The sequence below is a fragment of the Mirounga leonina genome, unplaced genomic scaffold (assembly GCF_011800145.1).
Source record: "Mirounga leonina isolate KUSES-001 unplaced genomic scaffold, KU_Mleo_1.0 Mir_129, whole genome shotgun sequence".
Taxonomy (NCBI): Eukaryota; Metazoa; Chordata; class Mammalia; order Carnivora; family Phocidae; genus Mirounga; species Mirounga leonina.
Window position 1 is genome coordinate 654,339 of NW_023270323.1, and position 23,957 is coordinate 678,295.

Consider the following 23,957-nt stretch of genomic DNA (forward strand, 5'->3'; position numbering starts at 1 on the left):
ACTTGGCGAATCACCCGGCTACTGTTTAGCAGAATTCTGTGAGCCAGGACCAGGTGGAGGTAGCAGAGGGTAAAGGATATGTAGGAACCCACTTTGGTGCACATTGGCCGTATCTCCGCACCCCTGCACTCCCCCACCCCTCAGCATGGGGACACACCGGTGAATGATGCAGAGTCCCTGCAACTATGGGGCCCTGACAATGAGCAGTTAACTAGCTGAGGACTTTTTTTTTTTTTTAAAGATTTTATTTATTTATTTGACAGAGAAAGACACAGCGAGAGAGGGAACACAAGCAGGGGGGAGTGGGAGAGGGAGAAGCAGGCTCCCCGCCGAGCAGGGAGCCCGATGTGGGGCTCAATCCCAGGACCCTGGGATCATGACCTGAGCTGAAGGCAGACGCTTAACGACTGAGCCACCCAGGCGCCCTAGCTGAGGACTTCTTACAACCTTGGATGCTACACTCTGATGCTGGCCACCAAGTTCTCTCTAACCGCAGTGGATTTGCACTGGTCCCCCTGCTTCCTCAAGAGACTTCTTTAAGATGTATGTCTGATGATTTCACTTCTCTGCTCCAGTCAGCTGATTCTCCATAGCTCGCTGCAGAACGTAAAGTTGATAGAGTCCCCTTTGGGCCCTTGCCCCAACTCTGAGACCTTTTTCCTACTTTAATGGCATCTCTGCCTCTGCCCTCACTGGCCCTGCTCTAGACACGGTCCCCCAGGAGTCTCAAGGGACATTTGTTTCCCACCTGCTCTGAGCACTGCTTGCCTAGCTATCACCAAGCTTTGCTCCTTCTCCTCCAAGTCTGGCTCAAATGATCTGCCTGTGGAACATATATGACCACCCGCCTCTGCACTTTTTTTTTCAAATTAATTAATTAATTAGACAGAGACAGCGAGAGCAGGAACATAAGCAGGGGGAGTGGGAGAGGGAGAAGCAGGCTTCCCGCCGAGCAGGGAGCCCGATGTGGGACTCGATCCCAGGACTCCGGGATCATGACCTGAGCTGAAGGCAGCCACTCAACGACTGAGCCACCCAGGTGCCCCACCCGCCTCTGCACTTTGGACCTGCTTCCTCACACTCATGTCCATGTGACATGCTGTTTCCCGTCATCAGACCTTTCATGGCATGTCCTCAGCATCTTGAATGGTGCCTGACACAGACTCTAGGGAAATGTATTTTCCAAGAAGTAAATTCAAGAAGGGGGATGAACAATAAATCAAGGTCCCAGAGAAGGTGCAGTGGGGTTGGATGGGGGTGCCCAGGGAAGAAACACACAGGGTGGGGCGGTGGTGGGGGGAGAGTGGGCCAGTGGGAAAGAGGGACAGAGAAGGGCAGCAGTCTTCCCCATGGCGGTCTGCAGGCTCTCTTCCCCTTGGCCTTCACACCCCTACTTCTGGGGTACCTTAGGACACTGGGCGCAGGGTGGGCACTGAGCAGGCCCTGCACTGCTCCCATCCCGGCAGGACTGGCACCTGTAATGCGGGGCCATGGAACCCGAGGCGACACTATGGGTAGTCACCATGCCACACTACCGGGCTACCCCTCCTGCTGAGCCTCCTCTCCCCATGATCCCCTCCCTCTGACCCTCTCTTCCTGTGACCCCCTCCTACTGACCCCATTCCCCTTGACAACCCCCCCCCCCAAAAAAAAACCGCACCTGCGTTCAGGTATTGGTGAGTGCTGCTGAGAAAGATAAGGTGTAGTTAGTGGTAGGAGAAGGGGTCTTTTTTAGAGAAGAGTAGTGGGGAATGGTCTCCCTGTGGAAGTGGCATTGGAGCAAGACCTGGAGGAAGTAGGCGGGATCTGTGGAGCGCTAGGACAATAGCATTCCAGGCAGAGGGAATAGCGAGTATGGTGGCCGTGAGGCAGGGCCTTGGGGATTCCAAGGAACAGGAAGTAGACCAGTAGGGCTGGAAGGGAGAGGGCAAGGGCAAGAAGGAGGAGGAGATGTGGCAAGAGGGGCAGGCAGAGGTCAGAGCAGGCAGGGTCATGCAGAAGTTTGGATGAGAGGAAGTCACCACAGCATTTTGGGTTTTGATAAGGGAGTGTCCTGATCTGGCTTTTTTTTTTTTTTTTTTTTTTTTAAAGTATCTGGCTTTTAAGATTGCTCTGGTGGTTGTATGGAATAAGAGCACAGCTTTGGGGCTGAACAGACCTGAGTGCCAGTGGTGCTCCTTCTGGGCAACTGTGTTAACTTCTCTGAGATGCCCTTTCCTCATTTGTGCCACAGGGAGACAGTAATGTCACCACTAGGACTGTCGTGAGGATTAAATGAGATGGTCCCCTGGGAGTGCTGGGACAAAGGAAATGCTTCCTGTATTCAGAGCCCGCTCCCCGGACACGGGACTACAGCGCGCTGCTTCCGCATGGGGAGGGACAGAGTGGTGGCATCGGAAGCTGCCTCGGATTTTAGGAGTGTTCAGGCTTTGATCCACGGACCAGAGAATTGGTTTTGTTCTGCGGTCTCTGAAGGAGGATATGATCTGCATTGATCACCTTGGTGACTGCAAAGGCGACTCTGTTGAAGCCCTTTGTAAGGTTAACTTCGCAACTGGACCAGGCCTCTGAGGGAGGAAATTCTGAGGTGAACCAGATTTGGCCAAGGGTGGTGGGCAGCATGCTCCTCCTGGGCCAATAACACCAGCCAGTGAATCAGTATTCCCCTCCCCCCCGCCCACTTAGTAGAGATGTGGGGACATTTACTTGACGGAACGCCTAGAGTTGGATGTTCTCCAAACTGGGTCACACCTGGAAGGATCAGATTTCCTTAATAGACTAGGCTTTACACATTTTTATGTGAAGTACAGAAACATTAGAGACAAAAATTATTACCCGCCCCCCCATACATACTTAATACCGGGCTGAGCCTTAAACCTAGGGCTAATACTGCCTTTGTCTTTTTTCTATTTTTTTTAAGATTTTATTAATTTATTTGACAGAGAGTGAGTGAGCACAAGCAGGGGAAGCGGCAGGCAGAGGGAGAGGGGGCCTGCCAGGATCATGACCCGAGCCGAAGGCAGACGCTTAACGACTGAGCCACCCAGGCTTCCCTACCATTGACTTTTAGACATAATAATTAAATAATCCATTTTATCTGAATTCTGAATCGACTGTGCAGATGCAACGGATGACTGTGTTTCCAGGGGAAACTGGTTTATGTGCAGTTTTTCAGAAATCATAGGATCTGCTGTTTTAGAAGGAACATTAACAATTTATAGCATGAATCACCTCTATAACAGGCTTGGCAGCATCCAGCCATAATCAACTGACTCTCTCAAATAGCATTTATTGAGCACATAGCACAGGACAGGGCTTGTGCTGGACTCTGGGGATATAATTCCTCAGGGAATTTACAGTCTAGGAAGGGTGTGCATATATATGTGTATATGTGTATATATATATATATACATACACACACACATACATATATATACACACACACATACATAAACTAATACATTGTAATAAATGCTAATTGTTCAGCAATTCCTGTGGCAAAACACTCACCACTTCTGTCTCTTTGGGTTACTCTTAGTGTTGGAAAGACCTTCTTTTTACTAAAGTAGAATTCTGTCCCACTAGTTTTTACTTATTGACTATAGATCAACCCTATCGGATCCCACAGAGCAAGTTCTTCTACATGTTGGCCCTTAAGGTATTTGGGGTGGGGGCGCCTGGGTGGCTCAGTCGGTTAAGCATCTGCCTTCAGCTCAGGTCATGATCCCAGGGTCCTGGGATCTAGCCTCGTGTCGGACTCCCTGCTCAGCGGGAAGCCTGCTTCTCCCTCTCCCACTCCCCCTGCTTGTGTTCCCTCTCTCGCTGTGTCTCTCTCTGTCAAATAAATTAATAAAATCTTCAAAAAAAAAAAAAAAAAGTATTCGGGGTGGAGGCCTGGTTTCTTCTGAGCTTCCCAGCTAAACATCTGCTTCTCTCTGGGGTGGGGGGAATCCCTTTACCATCTTGGTCTTACTCCTCTGACCTTTTTCTAGTGTGTCCCCTGTACTGTTGAGAGTGTTTTCGGGACCAGAGAGGGTATGACTGGATTATGTCCCTTCTCTCATCTGTTGTCAGTGCAGCTTGAGATCCCACTGTTGATCAGGGAGACTCACAAGTTGGTCTCAGATCCAGCTCAGTGTACCCTTTCCACCTCATGTCCGGCTGATTCTTCGGAATCAAATGCAAGACTCCATGTGCCCAGCTGTCATTCCAACACATTCTGCATTCCACTGAGCTTGGTTTTAGCTGTGCATTTGGATCAAGCTTCTCCCTCAATTCGTTCTTCTAATAAGGACTTCCTTTAGCTCCTCGCCCCCCGGGTGCCATCTGGGGATTTTCTGATTCAGTAGGTCTGGGGTGGACAGTGGGATGCTCTATTTTCACAAGCCTCCTAGATTGTTCTGATTGCAGTCAAGTTTAGTTTTCACTGATAAAAGCCATTGATATGTTGAGTAGGCTAAGGACAGAGCCCAGTGACATGTCCCTGGAAATTTCCTTTTAGGTTGACACTCATTTATTTATATGTGCCCTTGGGTGTCATCAGTCAAGCAGTTTCTAATCCATCTACTTGTCATTACATCAGACTGTTTTTCTGTTGCTTATTTTTGTAGAGAGACTATGTCCTCCACTTTATCTCTAATTAACCAGCCTAGGAACTTAGTTGAACCTGGTACTTTCTTACTGAACCCATACTAGGTCCTGGAGCACATCATTTTTTCTCACGCAAGAACTCAGAAACCCTGTCAGTAAAGCAAGGACTAAGGCACAGTTTATCATTTCCCCGTTCTAGAAATGCTTTCCTCCCTTGGCTTCTCAGATGCCCCACATTCCCAGTTTTCCTGCCTCACAGGCAATGCCTTCTCATACTCCTTTGCCCCAGGCTTGGTCCTGAGACCTCTTCTCTGTCTTCACTCAGGCTCTAGGGGATCTCATCCAAGCTTGGGGCTTCAAACGCCATCTGTCACTGAGGACTTCCAAATTCAGATCTTCGATGCAGACCTTAACGGAACTCTCCAGACTTGTGTAGCCAGTAGCTTACCCAATATCTCCACTTCAATGTCCAGTGGCCTCTGCAACTTAATCCAAAACAACACTCCTGATTCCCCTCCTCAAACTGTTCTTCCCAAATGTAGTAAATGGCAACCCTGTCCTTCCACTTGCTCAGGTATTCTTGACCCTCTTCCTTCTTTGCTTCTCATACCACGTTCAGTCCATTAGCAAACACTGTCAGCTCTGCCTTGAGAAAATGTGGGGAATCTCATTCCTTCTCATCGCCTCCACTGTTCCACCCTGATCTAAGCTGCGCCCACATCTTGCCTTTATCAGTGCAGAAGCCTTTGGTGGTTTCCCCGGCCTCCACTCTTGTTCCCCTACTCATACCCCAGGCGTATCTCCACGAAGCAGCCAGGGTGATCCTTTTAAAATGTATGATAGAGTGACTAGTATAAAAAAGATAAGAAATAACAAATATTGGATGTGGAGAAAAGGGAACCCTTGTGCCTTGTTGGTAGGAATGTAGATTGGTGCAGCCACTATGGAAAACAGTATGGAGCTTCCTCAAAAAATTAAAAATAGAAATACTCTGTGACCTAGCAATTCCACTGCTGGATATTGGTCCAAGAACACAGAAACACTAATTCGAAAAGATATACGCAGCATGTTCATTGCAGCATTATTTACAGTATCAAGAATATGGAAGCAACCCAAGGGCCTATTGACAGATGAAAGGGTAACGAAAATGTGGTGTATATCTTATATAATGGAATATGACTCAACTGTAAAAAAGAATGAAATCTTACCATTTGTGACATGGATGAACCTAGAGAGTATTCTGCCAAGTGAAGTAAGAGAGAGAGGTATGCCTGGGTGGCTCAGTTGGTTAAGCATCTGCCTTCGGCTCAGGACATGATCCCAGGGTCCTGGGATCGAGCCCTGCTTCGAGCTCCCTGTTCAGCGGGGAGTCTGCTTCTCCCTCTACCTCTACAGCTCCCCTTGCTTGTGCACTCTCTCTCTCTCTGTCAAATAAATAAATAAAAACTTTAAAAGAGAGAAAGACAAATGCCATATGATTTCACTTAATATGTGGCATCTAAGAAAATAAACAGACTCCTAAATACAGAGAACAAACCAGTGGTTAGAGGGGTACGAGTGGGGGAATAAGTGAGATAGGTGAAGGGCAGTAAGAGGCACCAATTTTCATTTATAAGATAAGTCACAGGGATGAAAAGTACAGCATGGGGAATATTGTCAATAATATTGTAATAACTCTGTATGATGATAGATGGTAACTAGACTTTTTTGGTGATCATTTTGTAATGTATATAAATGATGAATCACTATTTGTATACCTGAACCTAATACAATATTTAATGTCAACTAAAATTTTAAAAAAAGAGACAGATCTTATCACTTCTCTGCTCCAAACCTTCCAGGGAGCTCAGTGAGCTTATAGTCTCACTCCATGTTGCCCCATTACTTACCTCATGTTCCACCTGTGCCTTTCCCCGCTGCTGTAGGCCCCACTGGCCCCACATTACTGTTTCTCCAAAATCTCAAACATAACTCCCCCCACCACACCCCCCTCCCCCACCCTTTGCCCTTGCTCCTCCCCTACCTGGTACGCTGTCCCCCAGAGATCCACTTTGGCATTTTTCTTTACTTTCTGATCTCTGCTCAAATGTCAGCTCTGTCCACAGGCCTTCCTGGCCTATTTAAAGTCACCACTGTCACCCCACCCCAGGCCCAGCCTTTCTCCCCCATTCCCTGTGTTTTCCTCCTCCATGTTTTCATAGGCTTGAGCATTTCCACGCCAGCAAGTGCATTGCTCTCGTGCCCCACTAGAAAAAGCAGCTCTGTGAGGGCAAAAAAAAAAAACCTACAGCATTGACTGGCACCTAGTTGGTGTGCAAAAAAATATTGCCTCTAAAACAGGGAACGAGCAAACAAATGATGAAAGCGTTCTTTCACACCGTGGCGATTTTGTGGCCTGTGGCGTTCAGTTAGAGAGGTGTGAAGTGGCTTCAGATCTCTCGGCGGCGGGCGGTGTGGACAGCTGTTACCGCCTGAGCGCAAGCAGAATTACACGTGGCTCTGACGTCCGACTGGATAGCGGGACAGTGTTACAGACAACAGCACAGCCGTTAATTTGGGATGTCAGGAAAGAAAGTGACCGTTTATTCCTGGCATAAAAATGGGAATCAATATATGGTTGTCCTGTTTCGTGGGAAGATGAGGGGTGCCTTGCCTTCTCCATTTTGCGCACCACGTAGGCTGGCTACTCAGGGTGCGGCTTGCGGCGGCCGCAGAGCGGGCCCGGGCCAGGAGGAGCCTGCGCTTTCCCGAGTAGGAAGAGTGTCCATCGCTGGCCAGGCCCCGTGGCTGCTCCTGCCCCCCACCCCGCCACCCCGGCCGGCTTGCCGGGCCTGAAGACCCCATGCGGCCGGGGCCTGTCTTCTGCGCCCTTCTGCGCTCCGTTCGGGCTGCCCCCGCCGCAGATGCCGAGATGTCTGTGAGCAAGTGACCGAGAACATGCGGAGGAGCTTTATATACCGGAGAGACGGCACGGGAAAAAACAGCTCTTCCTGAAGGGGGTTCGTTTTCACTTCTGTGATCTGTGGACCCCTAGGGCTAACCTTTCCGAGAAGGATGACCTGTTCTTTCGGAGGTGGGGAAACTGAGGCCCAGAGAGGTTACACGGGCAGTCCGGCCGCTCCCCGCAGGCCCTGCCCTCCGATGCGCTCGCTCGCGGGGCCCTGGCTCCGTGGGGAGCGGGCTGGAAGGAAAGTCGGCGGCTGTCCTGAGCGCGCAGGGCAGTGCGAGTTAGACCAGCTCTGGCCCGCACTGCTTTTCTCTGCGCTTTCCCCGGGACGGACAAGGAGGATTCTCTCTCCTGGAGGCTTTCCCCTGACCACTGTCTCGCTCTCGGTCTCACTTCAGAACCCTCCTAGTTGCTTCTCGTCACAGTCCGTTGACAAGATTGTCTTCCACGACTCACCTTGGAAAAACTGCCCCAATTTTCCCAGGAAGGAAAATCTGAGACCGTGAGACTCAGTGATCTGGGCCATTCATAGCGGTGCCGGTCAAGTTTCCACGGCCAGAGGGCGGCCGTAGGCGGAGGGGGTTCCCCAGATAACTGGAACAGAACACTGCATGCTTTGGCTTTGAAACTACTTTAAGGAGCCGTTTCTGAGATGCCAAAAATCCTTCTTTGAAGATAGCATTTCATTGCCTGAAATGTAGTGAGTTTGTCTGCCTCTCTCTCTCTCTCTTATCCTGGTAATTCTCTCGAGTTTTCTGTCGTAGCCAAAAATCTGAAAACCGAGCGGCTCTCGCTCAGTACCTGCAAAGTTAGCATGCGAGCTGATGTGTTGTAACCAGTATGTCCAACAAACACATGAGATGTATCAAAAACCTTTTTCTTTGTGTGTGTTCGTGTAAACTTTTTTTCAGAGTGATTTCTCAGGAATGAAAATTCAGGTGGGTCAAAAATTCCATGACTTTATTGTTCACTTTCAGATAACATAGTCCTACTCTCATTCGGAGGCACAAGGCCAGGCCCGGATGAGTGGGAGAGTAATCAAAACTCCAAACCTGGCTTTGTGTTCCAGTGTTCTCCCTCGCCCAGCTGCCTCTGCCTTGGGCCCCTGGGGAGGGGAGCAGGGTGAGGCCTTTGCCCCCGGCTTCTTCCTGTCACCCCTCCCCCACTCACCAGATGCTCCTCTGCCCACTTCCTGCCAGAGCTCAAGTGGGGGTGAGGCTGTGCTCTTGGGACCTGGCAGATGGTGAAGGGGACGAAAGCTTGGTCTTTTTGAGGCTTCCCTGCCGAGTCCCTCTGTCTGGTGGTTCCCTTGAGTTCGGTGGCTCTCTCTATTCTAGGTGGCTGCCTGGTTCCCCTGCTCAGATCCGGCCATCGTCCTCAGCCCACACTCCTCTGCACTCTGCCTTCTGAGGTTTCCTGTTCTTGGCCCCCAGCTGCCTCTCCCTGGACACACTCATCTGGGGCTGAGGCCGGTGCCACCAGGAACAGCCCTCGTCTGCCCTAGAGCCCACCTGTTTCCCTGGATCTCCAGGACAGGAGTCAGAGCCAAGCCCACAGACTCTTTCCTGGGCAGTCTGGCCCTAACCAGTGTGTCTCAGAGATCCCCAGTAGGGCCCTTGAAAGCGGTTCCTCACTAGGTTTGAGGTAAAAAGCAAGCTGCTGGGGAGTGGTTTTGCACAGCCCAGCAACCGCTTTCTCTAGAGAAAGGAAATTCTCTCCCTCACTTCTCCCCTTGGTATCCGCTTGATTTCTCGGAGGTGCGCCAGGGAAAGAAGTGCTTCTTGGCCTGTGGGGGTGTGGTGCGGGGGTGGGGTGGGGGGAGAGGCTTTTGTCTCCTACACATGTTGGTTTTCAGATTGTGATCAGGGAAGTCCAGGGCAAGAATATGTTACGTGTCTTTCCTAAAATTTTAGACACAGATATACTGTGTTACATTGAAAATAAGAATCTTCTTGCCCACTGCTGTTTGCCTTTTTCAGACCGTAGGGCATCATGGGGTTAGGTGGTCAGTAGACCAGTCTGGGGTCAGTTGGCCTGGGCTCGAACCCGGCTCTGGCATGTTCTCAGCTGGTGTGCTGGCAGAGAGCTCCGTCTGAGTCTGTTTCCTGCCGTGGATGCGGTCCTGCCTGGTACGCTTATTGTGAGGGTGAATTAATCCAGGTAGCCCAGTGCCAGGCAGAGCACGTGCTCAGTAGTGTAGCTCTTGTGTCCCTTTTCTAAGCCCACCTGGATCACCCGAGAACCGACCAGCTGCTTCCATAACATCCACCTGCTGCCCAGGTGTCGAGCTTTATAAGTACGCAAATGACCGGGGCCTTCCTCTGCTCAGAATGCCCTCTCCTTCAAACCCAGCTCCACCCCGCCGACGTTAGCCTGCTCTCACCACTCGTGAGCCATTTCCTGTCCCTTTGTCTCTGCACTTGATGACATCGCCTTCTGCCCCTCCACTGTGCTGCCCAGCACCCTACTCACCTGTCTCCCCACGAGACTAGCTCCTGAAGGTTTCAGGGGGCCTTCACTCCGAATACCCATGACACACACAGTACCTGTCATCTCTTGGGTGATCCCCGTGATAACTGAATGACTTCTATCTCTGGGGCCCTAGAATACAGTGATCACCTGCCACTAGGCTGTTGGCTTTTTTTTCACTTCAGTTTTGGGGTGGGGGGGCACCATGATCTGAGCGTCTCTTCTGTATTTGGGTTTAAACTTTATACTTAGGACTGTTCCTGGGTTTGTATTCCATCGTCAGAACATGCATGTGAAAGCATCTGGGGAGTGGCCTGGGAACCGGTTGGATTTCTGAAAAGTGACACTTTTGCCTGTGGCTTGTTTCCCTGATGAGGGAGGCAGTCCCTCACTCCGGGGTGGTGTTTCTAGCCTGTGAGTGGCACCAGTGGGTGGGACCTGGCACAGCGGGCCGCCCAACCAACTGCTTGATTGCAGGATTTTATGGAGGCCTGAAAGATGACTGTCTCTCCTCCTCTCCCTCTCCCCAAAGCTATTTTTTCAAAAAGATTTTATTTATTTCTTTTGAGAGAGAGAGAGAAAATGCACCTGCGAGAGAGCAGGGCGAGGGGCACAGGGAGAGAGAGAATCTCCAGTGGACTCCCCACTGAGCGCACAGCCCGGTCGGGCTCGATCTCATCACCTTGAGATCATGACCTGAGCTGAATTCAAGAGTCGGACGCTCAACTGAATAGCCGCCCAGGTGCCCCATAGTCATGGCCATTTTTAAGCTGTAAGAAGGGATTACTTAAATCTCACCGATGAGTTTTTTTGACAAGAAAAACTAGGAAACCACATGCCTTTAAGGCAGCTGGCCTTCATTTAACCTTGCATCTCTTCTCCAGGCCCTGAGTCCTACTGCGCCCACAACCGTACACACCCCTGGACTGCTCAGGTTCTTCACCTTCCAAGTCCTCTCTCTCGACTCTGCCACAGTTCCTTAGGCAAATGGCTGTTTTGGGGTTGGCAGAGTGGCTTTGCTTTGCAATGTTCTTTGGAGATCTCTGATGAGTGTTGAAGGAGCAGGTTTCCCTGCGACCTTGTGGTTGCAGCTTGGTCTTCCTGTGGACAGGTCTTCCTGTTGAAAGCTGCATCTCTAATTCTCCAGGCCCCCTCCCCTCCCCCCCAATCTCAGGAGCTCATTTTCTTTACAATGTCCTGTCTTGTCATCCTTTCTCAAGTATGGACATGCTTCTCTCCTTTTTACTCTAGGAAAGCTGCTGCAAGTTCTACCCCAGTAGGGTCTGGTTTATGGGGGTGGGGGGGGGGTGAATCAGGACCCAGTCCCATAAATCTCAAAGGTGTCCATCTGGCCTGGCTTTGGGTGCACATTCCATATGCCTGTCTCTTTGTTTCTCATCCAGCAATTGGAAGGAATGTGCTTGTATATGCCAAAGCAGAAGAGTCCCAGACCTTAGGGGCTTATTAATGCTATTTTTGCATTTCTTTTCTGTGTGGGTTGAGAGAGAAGAAACTGAAGCTTGCCAGGTGGCACACAGAGGACTCTGAGCTGGTGGTGGAAAAAACCACAGACGCTCCTGAGGTTTATTGGTTTGAAACCCTTCTGGAGCTTTGTTTGCCTTTTCATTTCTGCACGTGCATAGAAGACTTTTCCAAGAAGAAATAGTTATACTCAGAACATATTCATTTATTGCAGAAGCACGGGTGAGAATCTGCTTCAATTTCAGAGATAGTTGAATGAATGAGGTGCTGAGGAGGAAGAGGTCGGAGGGAAGGTGGGCTGGTTTTTCATATTCTTACCAAGACGTATACTGTTCACCAAACCACTGGATGATGAGATCCCACAGGGAGGAGGACATTGTTAAGTATCTGGAAGGTCACTGTGGAGCAGTGAATCTTCGACGACCAGTGCACCCAGTTGGCTCCTTGGCAGCAGAGGCCTGCTTTCCCTGGTTCAGGTTGCTGCCATCTTGGCAGCATGGCTGCTGACTGCTCATTGTGCTCACCACTGTTGACTCACTTCTCGCTGCTCTTTTCTCCACTGCACCACTTCTGTGTACTCTTAGCTTCTACCCACTCGTGGCTTCTGCCTACTCATAGCTTTTGCTTACTCAGGGCTTCTCTCTTCTGCCTTTACTTGGAGTGTCTTTAGGTGACTTTCCATTCCCCATCAAAGAAGATCTGATTGGCAAGTCGTTACTGCCACCTCTGTTAGGCCTATCATCAGATATGGTCATGGCTTTCCTTAAAAGGGTGAGGCAGAACAAGTTCAGAGCAAGATGGATTCCTCTTTAGTGCAGTTGGGTTAGATGCCCCTCCTGTGTTGCTTCAATAGCATCTGATGTCGTCTTCTTGGTCTAATAGGATAGTGATGATAATGAGGATGGTGATAAATTTTCAATGAATTCTGATTTTGCGCCAAGCACTTAGCATAGTGTTTGGATTTACTCGAATTATTTCCTTCATCCTTATGACATGGGGTACCATTTCACTGATGTGGAAATTGAGACTTAGGCAGGTTTGGTAACTTGCCCAAGATCACAAAGGTAGTAGGTCATGGAACTGGGATTCTGGACGAGGTGTCTGTTAAGATGATCTCTTAAAGGCTGTGGATTGATATGCTAAGAGCTAGCTGTCGAAAAGCCAATTTGTGGAATGGCTAATTTGCTGAATATATTTGTTGTTTTTCAACTTTCCAATTGGTTGGTTGGTACTCCTTTTGTCTTTGGGGCAGCACCTTACGTTATGGTCAGTGTGTTTCTGCCTCTGCTGCAGTACCAGCCGTAGACCTGGGGATGCCGACTGAGGGGCATCGGACTGTAGATACAGGAATATGTCGTGTGAATGTGAAGAACTCTTACAAGCCAGTTTTCATTAATGTGATCCTACTGATATCAAAGAATATATGTGTAGGAAATCCCCCTATATTCTTGAGCCTGTAGAACTTGAATATATATTTTTCTTGTGACCTGCCATCTTGGTCTCTGGCTTTCCCATTCTGACTCTTTCTCCTTCTCCCCATCTTCATGTCAACCCAAGCAGATGGGGAAAGGAAGAAGTACATGTGGCTAATTGTCCTGCGTTTCATCCATTTATCTTCGTTCCAGTTAGATTCAGCTTCATAGGATGATATTTTCTGACATTATGCACAAAGTCCAGTACCCTCGATGGGTTTGAGCTTCCAGGGCTCTGCCTGCAGGATCCTTGTAGGAGAAGTACAAGCACATACTCACGGGCTGCAAATAGCAGGCTGTGTGTGTGTGCTTCCCACAGAAGCAGCGGTTCCGGGTACAAGGGAGGGTAGGCAAATGACATTTTGTATTTCTTTCTTTCTTTTTTTTTTTCCAAAAAGTTTGAGTTCTAAAAAGTTGATATTTAAGCCCAAGACTGAACATTCACGTTTACGTGGAGAATTGGAGTTTAAATCATGTATGATTTGTCAGTGACGGAGACAAAGCCCCTTCCATCCAGAACTCATTTCATTAACGATGCTGAGGTGATAGCGAGTCAACAAGAAGGAAGACTGTTTACACTGGCTTAATTGCTCCATTGACTGGAAGTATCAGCCAGCTGAGTATAGGGACCATATTAAGTCCAACACTCACCTCTGCTCCTTTTCTGCTCCCCATTGCACCCCCAGAACTTTTTTTCCAGCATAAAGTGTGAACTTCCAGTGTTGGTCATGTGTGTATGTTATGAACCTGTGTATTTGCCCACGAGCAGCACTAAAGGCCTAGTTTATTCAGAGCTGTTGTCAGGTTGTGCAGGATTCCTCAGATACAAACACAGACCCAAATAGAACCCCCTTGCGTGATCAAGGGCAGTGTATTCTAAGGATTTTGGAGTGCTTCGCAGAAGTCCTCATCAGGTCAGGGATTATAATGCCGACAGGATTTTCCCTCCCTGCCCTTATTTGTTTCTTCCTAAGCCCAGCTTGCTAGTTCTCACTGCGGGTTGACTTTCTCCACATGGTGAAAAACATACTGCATGTGGCTGCAGGTTTGGGCCTTTTTATAACTTCAGCCACAAGAGGGAGATACCTGTTCTGCATCCTGGCGTCTGAGGAAGGCGGTTCAGACTTCTCAATGGTCCCAAGGGCAGGGGGGTCATGTGAGAATTGGCAGCTCCGAGGGGCACATGGAGTGCATTTGGGGGAGCAGGAATCCTTAACAAGAAGGGGAAAGTGCTCTTCCCCAAAGAAGAAGGTGGTGCCCACAGGTTCCCAGAAGACTAGGTGTCTGCTGGTGGTGTTCTTGTGCATTCCTGGGGATTTACCACGGATCGGAACATCTATTTTATTTTATTTTTTTATTTTATTATTTTTTTAAAGATTTTATTTATTTATTTGAGAGAGAGAGAATGAGAGACAGAGAGCATGAGAGGGGGGAGGGTCAGAGGGAGAAGCAGACTCCCTGCTGAGCAGGGAGCCCGATGCGGGACTCGATCCCAGGACTCCAGGATCATGACCTGAGCCGAAGGCAGTCGCTTAACCGACTGAGCCACCCAGGCGCCCCCGGAACATCTATTTTAAATGCCTTGGCCGACTTAACTGTAATCTTAGAGCTTTTTTTTTTTTCTTCCGGCTTCTTGTCAGCTACAAGCTTTAATGATAATTATTCTTCAGCAGGCATGTTCTAGCACCTCTTACTCATTTGTCACTTTGAGCTTAACAAAATTAAAAAGTCCAGTGAGAAGATCCCATCTCTAAGACGACAGAAGGCTGAGCTGTCGGCTCCCCGTCATTTTTGTAATCTGGAATCTCTGCTGCCAGGATTATGTTCAGCTCCTCTGTAATCGCTCTGTGTAGTCGGAAGCAGTAAGACTGTTTGCAGGGGCTCTTGGGAAACGTGGTGCAGGTGAAGGAGTGCAGTCTTTTGCTCATGTCCATCTAGGTAAGTAATCCTAATCCCGAGGAAAAGGAAAAACTTGGGGTCTGAAGATTTGATAACAACCTGGGTACATTCTGAATCCATTACAAATAAAGTTCTCAGTAGTCTTTTTTGTGCTTTGCAGAATATTATTTCCCCCCAGCACTCAGTATCTGTCTCGAGCCCTGCCTTTTGCCAGAATTTAGGATTAAAAGGTAGAATCTGCAGGCCAGCTAGGCCCGCAAATGATTGTTGTTTCCATGGAAACAGTTGGAGGCCCCTCAATTAAAGCTGCCCCTGTAGGCTGGACAGAGTAAAAGTATGAAAATAAGTTTGTCTGTGAAGCCAAATGCTCATCCTCCAAATTAAACCCAGAGAGGACAGATGATCCAGGAATCTACTGACAGTTGAGATCATTTTTTTTTTTTTTTTTAAGATTTTATTTGTCAGAGAAAGAAAGCACAAGCAGGGAGGCGCGGCAGGCAGAGGAAGAAGCAGGCTCCCCGCTGAGCAGGGAGCCCGATGCGGGACTCGATCCCAGGACCCTGGGATCATGACCTGAGCCGAAGGCAGACGCCTAACGACTGAGCCACCCAGGCACCCCAGAGATCATATTTTTTTGTAGCCTCTTGGGGTGTAGCTTGGTGTTTGAGACCTAGGTGTGTATGTTGGTTGGCTGACTTGCTTTGCCAGAGTTGCCCAGATAATTGTCTCTTTTATCCATGACCTCTTTGTGTCCAGCCATAGCTCATGGAAGTGTTTGGGAACAGTCTGATCTTTGCTCAGACTTAAGTGTGAGTCACAAAAAGCCCATTAAAAATGGGTGAAATCATAGAATGATCTTAAAGTTGGAAGGAACCTAAAGGTCATTAAGTCCCAATGTCCTATCCAATTTGAGAATCCCTCTTACGGCACAACCACAGAGGCTCACGGCTTTGGCTCTCCTGTGAGCGGAAGCCTTCACTGCTCCATCGCTGGACACCTGCTGCTATCAGAAAGGCCTCTTTGTGATCCAGCCCACATCTATTCCTGTCACTTCCACCTCTGCTGCCTCTTTTTGGTGCCAAGGAAATGGAGTCTCCTTCTCTCATAATTAAGTTAACTCTTTAAGTTTTAAGAATGTTATCGTGTACCCTCCAATGTCGTCTTTTCCCCCCGGCCGAGCAGGTCCAAACATTCAGACTTTAAGTATTAACACCTGTGTTCACAGGTATTCTAGGGGGGAGGTTGATTTCCTTCCAACATGGACCCTCACCACTGTTGCTTGGATTTTGTGTGGCTTCTCTGGCAAATTTTTTCTTAGTATCATCTGTGTAGGTGGAGAATTGGTAACAGATTTTCTGTGTCCCCCCACCCCCGCCCCATACCCCTCCCCGGAGTATTCCTAATTCAGAGCTTGGAAATCTAAGAAACAAGACTGGATCAAACCATTGGTCCAAGCAGTCTCATAAAGGGTGTGGTTGCATTTGTGACGTCACCTCAGAAGTTAGTGAATACACCCTACATTCCTGACTGCTTTTCTAATCTCTCAGCCCTTCATCTGTGACTTTATTTAAACCTTTGGCCTTCCCTGTGAGGTTTAAATTGTACATTTTAAGAGTTCTTTATTTCTCATATGTGTTCTATTATTAATATCCTATTAATTGTTTTTAAGTTAATGCCCCCACCCCCCTGCAAAAGAAACAAAAACCCAACAAACAAAAGATGTTTTTGTCCGAATGATCCTACAACCTTAAAATGAATTAAAACTTAAAACTCCTAAACTCAGGTGTTGATCCATGCTGACTAGGAAGTGCTGGGAAGCAAATAACATGGTTTCCATTTGGTGGGCAGAGAACCCTGAAATAGATATTCTGTTCTAGTTTCAAAAAGTCAATAAATAGCTGTGTGACTTCCAGCAAGTCACCAAGCCTCTTTGGGTTCCATTTCACTTAAAGTATAAAATCAGATAAATACTTTCTGTTCTTTCAGGTTATTGGGAGTGGTTTAAAACAAATGATTTAAGACTTCACAGCAAGCTATACCATGATACTCTGGGATATTTTGAGAGTTCAAAACAAATATAAGAAAATAAAATTGATGATATTGGATATTTAAGACTCCTGTACATTTACAGTTTCAAAGTAACAGTCTGTCTGTATAGGAATGAATAGCAATATGTACCTTGAATTTTAGAGAAAAAAAATCTCATAATTTCTAACATAGGCTCTGGGTGGTATTTGACATAGTATCATGGTTGAGGGAAAAATTTTTGTAAAAAAAATAGCATGTTCATAGAGAAATGAAAGCACTCTGGGTTCTTTTGGCAGGAGAATAAAAGGGTGGAAGGCCAGGGAGTAGCTTTGGATTTGTGAATCATTTAAATCTCAGTTCTTAAAAAAACATGGTAAGGAAATACCCCTAAGAAGTCAATGTGAGACCGCCATCAGCCAAACCACCCAAGTGGGCTTTGGGGATCTGAGCCTGATAGGGTCTCCTGTGAAGCTCAAGGGTGGATCCTGAGGCATGGTTTTTCCCTGGAAAACTTTCCGGGGCTTGTGACTGGGACTGGCCACTGTGTCAGCCTGCAGCATCGAGCTCTGCCCTTGTTCCCTAAGAAATGCCACAGGCTTGTAGCAGGCACTTGTCTGAGACCTGCATGCCCTGGGCACTGAAAGGTGACTGCTCTTCCTAGGTGTTGGGAAGTGTGTTTTTCTTGCACACTGTTTTTTGCCCATAACCACTTATATTTGGGACATAGAAAACAAAAGTAACATCCACATCTCCATACGGGGTCTGATGATAGTTTCTTGGGGTCATTTCTTTGCTTTATTCAGTTTTGCCAAAAATACAAACCCATCTAGACCTTGCAAAGAAAGTAGGTTTTTCTGGGTGTTTTTAAAATTAATTGATTTATTGACTGATTGATTTGCAGTGTTTCTTGAGTATCAGTCACACCTAATAATCCGATTACCTCTGAAGTTTTTCTTTGCGAGGGGGAAAAGACAATTGTAAAAATCTTTCCATGTTGAAAAACTGCCCCTGCATCCTGGTGCCCCGTTGTGTTTGCTTCTCTGTCCCCAGGGAGTTCTGTCCAACATCTCTTCCATCACTGATCTCGGCGGCTTTGACCCAGTTTGGCTCTTCCTCGTGGTGGGAGGAGTGATGTTCATTTTGGGATTCGCAGGGTGCATTGGAGCACTACGGGAAAACACATTCCTTCTCAAGTTCGTGAGTATCCCCTTCTGCCCGCAGGCCGAGGGACAAGCTGTCGTCCTCCCGCGGGAGGACACCCTATCTGTAGGCGAGGTGGTTCTGCCAAAGGTGCAGTGAAAATGTGGCCCGGCTAATGCTTTCCTTTCAGGAGAACTCTCTAGATCACCGCCCACCTGCCCCTCCATGCTTCCTTAATAATGTAAGTACCGTGCCCAACCCATGCCATCCATGGAGATTTTGTACGGATATATCAGGACTTTGCATTCCAGTCCCTCAAATCCCTTTAGACTAAAGTAGGTATATGTATAGTTTTCTTCTTTCAGGTGGTTTTTTCCGCCTCTTTTAAGCACATAGTCAGTAGGGAGCTGTTCATACAGTTGGTTTAGAAAAACCAGACATCAGCCCAGTGGCTGTGGCCTGTTCAGATGAAATCTGTTAAGTAATAGGTTTCGGTGAACATGGAGAAACAGTAAGGGGCACATCTTCCTTCTCTGCCAGTCCAGAGTTTTCCTTTTGTATGATCAACATAATTTTTAGACGCCTTGCAGGGAGTTGGGTGTGATCACTGTTAGCATGAATATTTTTGGAGGAGGAGTTTTACCAGGGGCAGATAAGTAATAAAAGGAGAGAATGAGAAGTGAAAGCCTTTCCTTTGGAGATTCCTTCCAAAGGAGAATGGAATGGCCTGTGTTTCCATGTGCGTATCCAAAATAGGTTTGGGAAGTATAGCCAAAGGTTAGCTGAATATGCCGGTCTGTCTGGGGCTTGGCATTGTGGTGGGCATCCGTGTCCATGTTCTCTGTACAGCCCCGTCCACTTTCCTTTCCAAAAACGGGGAAGGGATAAAAAAACCAAAAAACACAAAAAAACCACCTTCCTGTGGTGAGGAAAGATGGTGGGATTTCTAGATGACGAATTAGTGTCATACCACCTGTTCCTAGAATCCTGCTCAACATCATCTAGGGACATCTTCATTTAAAACCAGAGCATGTCACCAGTCTCCAAAGCCGGGTGGGGCATGCTTCTCTTCCCCAGCATTTCTGCCACGTCATCCTCTGGCATTTTTCTTGAATATCCCTAAAGAGTGTGGACTCACCATACCGCCCCCAGGGTAGCCCGTTTCTTCGAATTTGGGCAGCTGTGGTGCAGATGAGGTTTTGGCGAATCTAACCTGAAAAGTCATATGTTTAACCTGCAGGTTTACATGACTCTGTGGTCAGGGAGACTGAGGGATACTTGGTCCTCCGTACAATTGAATGAGCAGTTGGCTCTCTGTTCTGTGTTATACATTGGTCTGTGGTGGGAGCAGCTGGTTTCCCAATACTCCATTGGCCTTATGCCTTATCTCCCAATTCCCCCTTTTAAACACACACACACAGTTACTTCATTGCCCACCTAATCAAAGACCTGTGGAGTCCCCAGGAGAGCTTTGCCCCTGATCCTCACCTGCCAACCTGCCAGTCTTCTTGGCACGAGATCCTTCTAAATGTATGGGCTCCCCTCACTCAGCTTTTCTATAGCCTCATCGGGCCCCAGATAATACTTAACCGTTTGCCACTATTTTATCAGTTTCAGCCTCCATGCCCCCAAATATGGGATCCCCTTTAATGTGATTTACTTGAATATAGTTCAGTTTATAAGAGTAGTCCCTTTAATATAATTTATTGTATTTGTCGTACAGGCAGAAATAGATCCATGTCTCTAAATCAGCACCTTAATTTATAAAGTTCTGTGTTGGAAATGAAGAAAATTGTATTGTTTCTCAGCTTTTGAAAATCACGGATATTTAAAATGGCTTCTCTATTTAGTACAAACAATGAAACTGGCCCAGAATATTCTTTGAGCAGGAGCTATGAAATAAGTAGGAAGTGAATGTCAACATGCTTTAACAGCCCCAGAGATCTCATGCTGCAAGGCTAGGAGATTTGCTGAGGGAAAATCTGAGAGCTAAGATAATGTGAAATGGAAATGGAGCTTCCTGGTCGACTGAGGCCCTAAGACGAAGCCTGCGAAATCAGTTTTTGCACCTTTGGAAATGGGGGAAATGAGGTCACCCAGGGCATACAGGTTTCTGCCAAATATTCGATAAGAATTTAATTTGAACTGAATTTTTGATCTGTATATTATATAGCATTAAGAGAAACTTTACCAGGGTAACTGGAAAATGAACTTGCCTAACCTTTATGGTGGCGAGAAAAAAAATCGAATTGAAATCTCGCATGACTTCTGTGGTGGTATTTTGGGTGCACATGCATGTGAGCTAGCTATGATTTTTCTCATTTGTATAGCATGATAACTTTTGTATTTCTGTACCTAATAAAGGGAGGGGAGTTGTTTTATACTGGGGGGTAGGCATTGAGTAAAAGTGATCTTTTTTTCCCCTGTCCTTTTTTCTAGATTGAGGAAATCTTACTTTGAAATTATTGGTACCGCTGATGATAGTTTAAATCCTCTTTCTACTGAATTCACCAAGGAGAGATAACCAGGAGGAGGTCTCTGGAACCTGAAGGGCTGAGCTCTAGAGGGTCTAGAATTAGAGCCCAAACCTTGGAGTCCTAGACTTTGCCAGGCACTTATTTCTTTCTTCCACCCCTCCCCTCATGCCCACCCTCCCCAAATGGCACTTAGTGCGCTGGATAAACACTGGCAGATATATGGAGATCTGATGTGAAATGGCTCCACCCCACTGCCCTCCCCCAAGCCCCACCCCCACAGCACATAAGACCATGGGGTCTTTGGAGGCAGGATTATATTTTACCCATCCTTGCTTCTGCCAAGCCCACCAAATCCAGAACCTGATCTGTTATGGGTCCTTCAGATGTTTGCTGGAGGAATTAACATCTTCTTGTTTTAATAAGTAACTCTGCAGTCTCCTTTGCACCACTCCTCCAGCACATTTTTCTCTCGCTTGGCTGCTGGATGTCTGCTTGCTGAGCAGAGAGACAGCTTCAGCCCCCTCTGCCTCCTCAGCCACTCGAGTCCTATAGCCTCCATGGGCTCTGCTGCGCACCTGTGGCCCCAGCGTCTCCCTTTCTGTCCTGTCACCAGAAGCTGGCCTGGTCCTTCACAGCCTCATTTCTCATAATCTGTCTCAGCAAAAAAGTTGGGAAGGCGTAAGAGTGTGGGGGTGAGAGGAAGTGGAAGGAACCGTGGGCGTGAGCAGTACGTTGGTATGACTGAGATGAGGCTCTTCTGAGTCTTCAAGATGAAAGGGAGATTTCTCCAGATTTATGGGCAGTCACCACGTTACCTGTGGCCCCCAGCCTTCCTGTGTAAATTCTTGTCCATGTCAGCCAGAAGTCTGCCTTTGGCTGCGGGTTGATGTTATTTAAAATCTTCCGAGACTGGTATTTACAAAGAAGGGTGAGCACAGCTAGTGTTCCTAAGAAAACTTTCAACCCAGTTTTCATGATGGGAAATGATTTTCATGTCCTAGTCACCCCCGCCCCCAACACACACAAACTTCCTCTTTGACCGCTTTGTCTAAGATGAACACATCTGCCATTTTACCCCATAAAGTAGTTGCAAAGGGGATTTAAAGCAGTGTCTAAATCCAAAAAAAAAAAAGGAATGTATTGCATACAGAATCAAGGCCATAGTAACAAATGACAGTCGATCTTAAAGTACTGGGTTAGCTTATCTTTCAACATTACAAGAGCTTACTAGAGGTAGGGGCGGGTCATTGTTCAAGAGTCTGGCGGTGCATGAATCTGGAGACAGTCATTAGGCCTTAATGTGGGTCTAATGAGAAATTCCTTTTATCCATGTTTGCTTATAGGCTTTGTTGTTTAATTACCAAATGGACAACCAGAGCCTTAAAATGTGATTATGAACCATTTTTAAAAATCCTTTCTTGGAGTGTAATATTCTGTTAATGAATCTTAAGAAACTGAAGATTATCTGCTTTGGACATGTGTAACAACCCAATGTAATTACAAGCCTTTTTAGAAGGGACCATTTATAACTATATATGATCAAAATAGCCCCTTTAACTGTTCTCTTTGTGTCTTTTGTCTTAGTTTTCTGTGTTCCTGGGCATTATTTTCTTCCTGGAGCTCACTGCTGGGGTTCTGGCATTTGTTTTCAAAGACTGGATCAAAGACCAGCTGTATTTCTTCATAAACAACAACATCAGAGCGTACAGAGATGACATTGATTTGCAGAACCTCATAGACTTCACGCAGGAATATGTAAGTTTAAATTTGGTTTATTTTTAAGTTGAAAGCCTTCTCGAGGAATGAACGTTACTCCTGGCTTCTGTCTGCGCCAGCTGGAACCTCCCTCTGACTTTGCCACATGGCTTTTTTTGGTTGGTTTAGTTGTGTATTCATTATTTTCTAACCTGCTTTATGACTTCCATAGGAAATGTCCTATTTTCACTCATCTCAATTTCTACTAAGTCTGAGGGATAAAGAAAACCTCTTGAGCAGCAAGATTATAAGCACACATGCTGTTTCCAATTGACATCTGCAGAATTTTGTTTTGCTGTAGGTGTAATGTGTTATGTAGTGTCCAATGTGGATTCTTTCTTGCTCCTTGCCCCCTTTTTGGCCATCCTCCACCCTTCACGGCTCCTAATAATACACTTAGCAATAGAATATTTGTCCACAAAGTTCCTAAAACATACCTATCCAAATATTAGAGCACACGCAGTTCCACGCGACCAAAAGTTGAGCAACTTTTAAGCCCCGGTGCGGCTTCTAACACGTGAAGAATCTGCTCGGCAGAGCCACCTCCCCCGTGCCCCCAGGTTTCTGAACATTACTAGGTGATGTCCCCTGTCATGCAAATGAAGTCGCAGATGCCCCGTTTGACTCAAAATGGAAAATGGTATAAACGGGGTCAGAAATACAGATCTAGTGCCAGACTCTAATTAGCTAAGTGACCGTGGGCTAACAGAACCTTGACCTGTTTTCCCAAATAGTAAAGTAGAAATAATAGCAGCTACTGTTGAACTCATGCGAATATTAGGACACTCTAATAAGATGTACGTGGTTTTATATGAGGCTGAAGGTGTTACTGTCCTTGGGTTTTAAGGTCTTTATTTGCATGCCCTCAGAGATTGGACAGCAGTGTCTGTGACCTAAATGTCTGTGGCAGGACTGGAGGGCAAACAGAAGCCCAGTGGACCAATGGCTGTCTCTTGGTTGGACGGCTTTGCAGAGGGAGCTGGGGGTCCGCTTTGATAAAGGAGGAGACGGCTGCATCGGCACTTGCCCTATGGGAGACCATGCTCCTTTGTTAGGTACTCAGAAGTGAGCGGAGTTGAGTTGCTTTGGTTCAGTAGCATCCGTGACTGGCCCAGAGTGAGCTGCACCTCAGGTGTGAAATTAAGCCCTGCTCCATCTCCTCAGCAGACCTCACTGTCTTGTTAGGTCATAATGGATGCAGGCTCACACCTTGCCAGGTATTCTTGCTGACTAGTTTGCGTGGCAGATCTGATGAAGCTTTGTAGGCAGACCTCGAGATGCACAAGCCAAGCCCTTGGAGGACCAGATGAGTTGGAAGAACATGCGTATACACGTTCTCTTGAAATGCTGTCTGCTTTATATGGAAATACTGTTATTTCATGTGATTTTGTTTTTCTGTCATGGAGTGTAATGTTGTGAAGTAGCTCTTGGTCCTGAAAGCCTGAACGTGGTCAGGGCTTGATGTTTACTTAGAGAGTAGAGCTGGTAGGGGAGTGACGAAGGGGCCTCTGGAGCAGCCAGTCCTTGAACCAGGCCCTTTTGAGACTCACTGACTTCAACAGCTGATTTTATATATATTTTAATTAGATGATGGAATTTTTTTAAAGTTGAAAATGTAAATGCATTTTCTTAAAAGTTCAGAGTAGTAACAGATATACAAAAAAAAGTAAGCCTTTAAAACTTTGGCAGGTAGTGAGT

At 47.1% G+C, this 23,957-nt stretch overlaps 1 protein-coding gene across 4 annotated transcripts in view; it reads left to right on the forward strand.

The window, feature by feature from the left end:
- Nucleotides 1–23,957, forward strand: part of TSPAN5 (tetraspanin 5) — a 171,348-nt gene that overhangs the window by 142,028 nt on the left and 5,363 nt on the right. For 3 of the 4 annotated variants that reach the window (XM_035004467.1, XM_035004465.1, XM_035004466.1), the window contains exons 3-4: nt 17,938–18,084; nt 22,089–22,259. In XM_035004467.1, coding sequence (XP_034860358.1) covers nt 17,938–18,084; nt 22,089–22,259 — 318 coding nt within the window. The remainder of the gene's footprint in view (nt 1–17,937; nt 18,085–22,088; nt 22,260–23,957) is intronic. The other variant, XM_035004468.1, reaches the window with a different exon arrangement.